Source organism: Falco rusticolus, chromosome 7 (genome assembly GCF_015220075.1).
Source record: "Falco rusticolus isolate bFalRus1 chromosome 7, bFalRus1.pri, whole genome shotgun sequence".
Taxonomy (NCBI): domain Eukaryota; kingdom Metazoa; phylum Chordata; class Aves; order Falconiformes; family Falconidae; genus Falco; species Falco rusticolus.
In genome coordinates, this window is record NC_051193.1 from 27,179,559 (window position 1) to 27,186,730 (window position 7,172).

The 7,172-nt window shown below is 48.2% G+C and overlaps 1 protein-coding gene across 2 annotated transcripts; it reads right to left on the reverse strand.

Moving 5' to 3' along the window:
* Positions 1-313: 313 nt before the first annotated feature.
* VCPKMT (valosin containing protein lysine methyltransferase) lies at positions 314-5,085 on the reverse strand. Of its 2 annotated transcripts, XM_037395647.1 has the most exons (6): positions 4,849-5,085; positions 4,601-4,711; positions 4,303-4,375; positions 3,227-3,346; positions 1,618-1,722; positions 314-1,048 (listed from the first exon to the last, which is right to left on the reverse strand). In XM_037395647.1, the coding sequence occupies exons 1-6, from the start codon at positions 5,058-5,060 to the stop codon at positions 1,034-1,036; spliced, it is 636 nt and encodes a 211-aa protein (XP_037251544.1). In that variant the 5' UTR covers positions 5,061-5,085; the 3' UTR covers positions 314-1,033. The 2 variants fall into 2 exon arrangements, with proteins under 2 accessions (XP_037251544.1, XP_037251545.1); XM_037395648.1 differs by lacking the exon at positions 4,303-4,375 and having other exon boundaries at positions 4,612-4,711.
* Between the last annotated feature and the right edge of the window lie 2,087 nt (positions 5,086-7,172).

Sequence of the window (7,172 nt, forward strand, 5' to 3'; positions counted from 1 at the left end):
CCACACACACAAGAAGCGAGGTTTTGAGAAAACCCACCAGATTCAGCTTAAATGCTCTGGTTTCTACAGTAGGGACTACTGGCGCTGTGGGCAGCGTGAAGGAGGAACTGGAACAGGCTGTTACATTTACCCCCAGCAGCACCCCTGTTGCAGACCTACTTTCACAGCGCGCGCTCAGGGCTGCGAGATGGCGCAGGCAGCCACGGCCGCTTCCACTACCGAGCAGAAGTGATTTCCTTTGAAATTAAAATCTCAAAGCCATCGCTGCGCAACAAGAGGCAGCTTGGTGAGGAATACCACCAGCAACAACAAATCTGCTCACCAGAACTGTTTGAAGGTGTCAAAACTTTAAAGCTGTAGATCATTATACTAAAACAGCGAAGGTGAAATCAAAAGGCAGAACAGTTTTGCACAGGCGCAGGGACCACCTGTGTGTTTCATCCGTCCGGTACCTACCCCCATGACAGCCCCTGCTCCTGGAATGAGACTCCCAGGACCTCTGCAACACAGGAATGACACAGAAACCACAGGCTTTAAAAAAAACCAAATGACAAACAAAACCCCACCATCTGAGTCCCACCTCGAGCACAAAAGTTTCATGGACTGGCTATCTGGGGCTGTGTGATTGAGCCTGCTCAGCTTTCTCCTCGCAGAGACTTGGGCGTGGTGTCCTCAGATCTGCTCTGCAAGCACTCGGCAAGCCAACAAGCTGCTGCCCGGCAGAGGTAACCAGTAGGTGCACCCAGCGCTGCTCTGGGTGAAGCTCTGGTTCCGTTTTCTGCCTTCCTCTGCCTCAGCCGGCAGACATCAGCAGCTCACATCTGTCCTCCTTGGAAGGCACTATCAGTGGATCTAGGCTAACGAGCCCACTTCTTCTGGTGCCTCATGCCAAGTCCACCATCGAGAGGCCGTTTTCTGTAGATGAGTCACAAACCACACGGGAGACAGTTCCTTTGTGGTGTTATTCTATACCCTCTCCCTCTTCTCCAGAGCTCAACCGGCTGCCAGAGGACAGATACTGTGGTCAAAGATCTCATGATGGAAAATTCTGTGAAGAGATTTAAAAAAAAAAAAAAAAGGTATGGATTTTTAAGTGGCCCGCTTTTGTTTAAGCACTGGACCTACATGTTGTGTCAGCACAATATGCAAAGTATTTTCTTCATGCATAACCGTCTGCTCCATCACTTAACCAAAAAATGAACAAACCAACCCTGACAGGTGCTAAGTCCCACCTCTACAGACTGGTTTTGGGGAGAGGGCTCTACAGCAGAGCACACAGTACTAAAAGCAGCACTGGGCATGTTATTTTTATTACTTCACTGTCTTAAAACTCCAGTTTGGAGATCCCACTGCACGACAGTGTGGAAGCAGAAGAGAAAGTCAGCGTGCAGCTCAAAGACGGTCCTGCTGAAGACAAAGGCTGGCACCTGGCAGAGCGCTGGGTTTTGGGACAAAGGAACTCCTTTGTACAAGCAGGGTTCTGGTCTGCACTTCCACAGGGTCCCTAATGGTATTTCACAGTCAGTTTAGAGCTTCGCCTCTGGAACGCTCACACCGTGCCAAGTAAACAGCAGCTCTGTGAATTCCTGGCAGCACTGGCTGCACCAGTTAACCTACCATTTGTTTCCTGTGGATATTCACGATATGAATGTCTTCGCTGCGGTACTCCTCATCGTGCTTATCCAGGGGAATTTTTTCTAGCTCAAAGTCCATCTGAAGCAGCTGGTTATCAGAGAATACACAAATCAATTCAAATGACACAGACTGCCCTTCTGAACTAAGCGTGCTCAGTTTAAAAGGCCCCAAAATATACCCATACAAGGGCCAGAAGCCTTAGGAGGATAGAACCACCACGGTTGGACCATTTCACTAAAGGCCTCTACAAACATGCAAGCCATTCTTCCTCCTTGCCCCCCGCAGCACTTTTACCCTCATTTTAACAACTCTAGTGCCAATGCAAAGCTAGACACCTTGCAACATTTCAGAAAAATCTAAAAGCCTGTGATAAAACACTGCTTCCTCCAATCTCCAAAGTGTTATGCCAAACCGCAGCACCTGCCTCTGCCAGCATTCTCAACTGGAGGGGAGGGGTGGGGGGAAGCACTGACTCTGCAACATGCTTAGAAAATTAACCGAACCCTGGCAAGCCAAGGAAGGAAATAAATTACAGGAAAGCAGAAATCATCCAGAAACACCTACACCTATCGTGTTTATTGTGGGAGCGGCACCTCATCAGAGCTGATCTCAGTCATAGCAACCCTCCTCACAGTCAGGTCCCCACAAGAGTTCCAAGGCACAGCTAATTATCAAAGAGATGCTTTTCTTAACATGTACAAATCACCCTGGAATTCTTGCCCTTCCCCTTTTTTTCTGTAGTAGTAGTAGTATTATTACATATAATCCAGTACTCCTGCAGAAGGGCTGCTTATCAGCAGCCCTCACAGGGGCAGAGTTAAATCCTGCACTGAACCGTCATCCTCACAAACCTAGAAGGAATTCAGCTGTGTTCCTTTTCTTTACCTGCACAGTAGATACAGCTGGACTATTTAATTATATCACCTATTGATGCTCTCTCAGTAGAGGGCGGAAATTTTTGCAAAAGCAGCTGTATCAATTGGCAGAGTCATGAGTTCCTGAGCTACTCCAGAAAACTTTACCTGTATTTTCCCTCTGCTTTCAACAGAACATGCTAGAAGAACATGAATTTTCACTGGACTAATCTTTAATCCTCCCCATAACCTCTGGTAACGTCAAGAAAACCACTGCAGAAAGAAGGCAGCAATCAGCTGCTAATTTACTTGCTCCTACAAAAATGATTGCTTTATTGCCTCACGTATGGTGGCCCTTTTGCAAACCTGGAAGGTATCACAGGCTCAAGAGGCTTTTAACAACCTATGCGAGTCTGGCTGCCTGGATCAAAAGCATCAATACAGTTAAGATTAGCAAGGCAAGAAAGGTTAGTTCAACTTTTTGACGGAAGAAAACCTCTGAAAGTATCCAGAAAGTCTCTACTGCTGAGTTGGACAGTAACTTCAAGAATCGCCATCCAAATTTTCCGCCCCATCTAAAGACAAACGTGCCTCTCCTGCTACAAACTCTATTTTGTGCAGTCAACCCAAACTTGTACGTGTAGCAACTGCCATTGACGTTCAGCTGATCCCATACAAAGACCTCTTGCATCCAAGCTATTTTCCTAGTGTTTAAAAAGCACGTTAAAAACACTTACCTCAAAGTATTTTCTCTCAATTTCAGGATTCTTTCCCATAGTCCTTTGTTCATAACAGCACAAGATGCAGGTATCAGGGCCAGTAAGGTCTTTCAGTGTCTTCAGTAACGGTTCTAATGACTGCCCAAAAGAGATTAAGTATTTTGCACTTAGATTTCAAGTTCATTTTACTGGTAAAACACCCTCTAACTAGAGAAAGTGCTCACCCAAGATGGAACTTTCCAGTTTTCTTTTCAGGGGGTTATTTTTAGTGCTTTAACTGGGACAAGAACATGGGGCAAGCTGGAAAGCAGAGAAAGGGAGACTGCATAGGAGAAGAGTTTCACAGACTGACCAAGAAAACTGAACTAGCATCAAAGCCAAAAACATCCCACACTGCTGAGTGGGCATTTCCTTGAGACACACAACAATGTATTTCTTAACATGTTTCATAAGTCAGTTTTCTCAACCACTGTTGGAAGATGGCTCAGACCCAGACCACTGTGTATGGAAACAGGACCAATACGCAGGGAGGCAATGCAAGGGGCTGGTAAGAGCACTGAGAGGGCACTGGGACATGGGGTTCTCCAGGTCATTTCCCTATTCTTGCAACTTCTGTTAGCTCTCTCTGCATACCCTACAGAGCTCCAGCTGAGGAGATGGGGCAGACTACAACAACCACTTGGCTGGAGCATGATTTCTCCTTTTGCCTTCCTAAGGGGAGCATGAGGAGAACCCAAACAGCGCAGACACAGCATTATTAAATTTAATTTACCAGTGCGCTGAACAGCTCACAGCTATCAGTCGCAATGTTTTGCTTCACACTTGATTCCCAATGTAAAAACAAAAACAAGGGGACACATACACACACACGCAAATATTAAGTTTAAATAGTGTTTTTTAAGCATGAAGTCTCTGGTTGAATATCAAACAGCCTTGAATCTGTTAAAAGTACCTTTTCCAGTCTTGTCCTATGTTTTCCTCTAAACCACGGGGCCTGAGATGCAAGCACAATACTTACTGGAACACTTCTCACACAGAACCCACACCCTTCCCCAGGAAGCCTTCTACAGAGTTTTTTCAAAGTCCTCATTTACCTCCTCATAGTAAATGCAATCAGCCATTAGTATATAATCAGGAGGCGGCTGAAATTCTGTTACATCTTCACCCCTAAAAAGAAGAGGGGAAAGAAAAAAAAAAAAAAAAGGGTGAAAACAAGCTTCAGTAACAAGACAACAAGCGCTGCGAAAGAAAGGGCTGAGTGTGAAGTGAACTGCTGCTCTGACACCCGGCTCCCCTCTGACAGCTCTGGGCTCACCTACAGCCGGCAATTTAACAAAGCAAGAGCAGAAGCCCCGTGAAAGGCAAACAGAAACGTTAAAGGATCATACAAACCATTTCAGTACCTTGGCTCGGACTGACCCTGTGACCAGATGTTTGTTGTTCTCTATATTAAGCAGCAGCAGCTCCTGCAGCTCCTCCAGGTCGGTGACGGTCACGTCCGCCCTGCAACACACACGGGGTTACGGGCCGGCCCACGCACAGAAATACGTGTTTTGAGAGAATTTAAAAGACTCCACGTCCATACTACAACGAAGCGGGATAACAGGCGGCGGGGCCCCGGCCTCCCGCCCGCCGCTCACCCCAGCGTGGCCGCCATGATGCCGACGGCGCCGGTGCCGGCGCCCAGCTCCAGGACGTGGCGGCGGGCGAGGGGACAAGCGCCAGTCTCCAGGAACTTGGCGAGCACCAGCGCGGCGTCCCACACCACGCAGCCCACGCCGCCCGCCGCCCGCTGCTCCAGCCGCAGCGCCGGCCCGCCCCGCCGCTCCAGCTCCCGCACGAAGCCCGCCATGGCCGCGGCACTGAGGCGGCGCGGCCCCTCCTCCCGGGGCTGGCGCGCTGAGGGGAAATGGCGGGCGGCCGGGGCGCGCGGCCGCCGTCCCTCAGAGACGCGAGGTAGCCCGAACCCCTCAGGAGGCTGCTCCATGTAAGCCGCCTCCTGGCCTCTCCAGACCAACTCCTCTGGAAGCTGAGTGTTAATTAGAAGAAAGCGTACTCCGGGCTACCCTTGCTTGACAGGAAAACGTGTTTTTACTTTTCGCTTTCACTAAAAACTTGGTTTTAGCGCCAGCAGGCAGCACAGGGGCAAACGGAAAGCTGCAGAGGTGAACGTGGGCAGCCGTGGCTCGGCCGGCCGGCCGGCCGGCCTGCGCACCGGGCTCCCCTCAGGCGTGAGAAGCCCCCATTCGACGCTGAACAGCAGCCAGAGAAAGGCAGCTCAGAGGAAAATAAACACACGGTGACTGAAAAGTCTGTTTCACAAGTTACCCGGTGCGGCCTGTAAGCACTGCGGGCATATGCAGTCCCAGTGAAGCCAGAGGACTGCTAGAAATCACAGGTCTTGTACACCCTTATCCAACCTCCTTTTTAAAAAAGCAGCTGAACATGCATGGACTGTGCCTCAACATTTCTAAGTGCAAAAGCTTTTGATTTTTTTTTCCTTGGGCTCATGGAAGAAAGTTTGTATTATTTTATTTCTTAGCATTTCTTACTAATGCTCACTCCCTTCCCCCAGGGAGGAGTTCCTGCATTCGCTAGGGATTCAGAATGGTATAATCAGATTTGTGGTTTCTTTCTGAAACCTGGAGTAAATCTGGAGGAAAAAGAAAAAAAAAAGATGATTCCTTTTGTCCCTTCTTGGTTTTGATCTGCTGTAGTGATGTCATGGCACCCAAAGAAGTTATGCCAGCTCCAGAACAGGGGGAAATGCTAAAAATCAGCAACTGCAAATAGGATCACTGAAAACAAATAGAAAGATGTTTCTTTTGCTATTAACTGCCTTCACATTCCATCTGTTTATCTGCACTTTTCTGAGGGAATGGCGTTTTCCCACACAAGGCAACTTCAAACCCAGCAATTTTACATTTTCCCCCTCTAGCATTTTTTTTCTCCTTTTTATCTGTCCCTCTCATTATGAAGTAACTGAAATGTTAATTTATTGCTAACTTGGCATTCCCTCGAACCGCACTGGTGGGAATCCGAGTGCCTTCGACCACTTCCACAGCCAAACCATTACTTTGGGTACGCCGTGTTGTTGTACCCGCTGTACTTCATGCCGCTGGCATCACTGCTACCACCCTGCCTTGGAATGGTTCTTTGTCTTTGTCTTTTCCAGCTCTTGTTATGCTTGGAGGACAGTTTAATTGTGCGGTAAGTTACCCACAAGCAAGGCCCCTTTTCTGAATCACACTGTGATTTATGTACTTCAGGTTAACTCCAGAACTGGCCCTGTAAAGAATCATGTTTCACACATGGGAAACGGGGTGAGGAATGTTTCTTAGCTGCTGCCTTCTAGCACAAGTATCTCATGTTTTCACACTGCCCCTGTTGGGAAATCTAACACAAGAGGTTCCTGCTCTCCTTTCTTTCCCCTCATCCTCCTGGAGCTTTACTGTCCCAGCACTGCTATTGATCAGTTGTGGGTGGTGATGCTTTAAAGCCCAGCCTGAAAAAAAATACACCATATCCAGTTCTGAGCATGACAACACACTGCTGAAGTGGCAGGGGGAGAAGAGGCGAGTGGCTGAGAGGAAGGCAGCAGGGTTGGGGACTACCTTAACAGGACCTGCTGCTGGCCAAATAGCAACAAGGACTTGCTGGCTCATGTCTGTCCCACTGGTCCCTGGCAGAGGACAGGTCCTGAGGGCCCAGCAGGAGCCATGGTCACCTTTGCTGTCCAGGACATCCCCAGATAGCAGCGAGAGGCTCTTGCAGGAATGCCTACCTCTGTCCATGTTAATCTAATAGAGAATGATGATCTAAGCTTGAGATTTTATTGACCATGTCACTATTTTTCCTAACCAAACCATTCTGGGCCCCACTGAAAGTTAGGCATTTCTATTTCTCTGGCTTCAACTGTGGAATTTAGAACTGCTGCACAAACTCCTTCACAATCAGGTTAAGA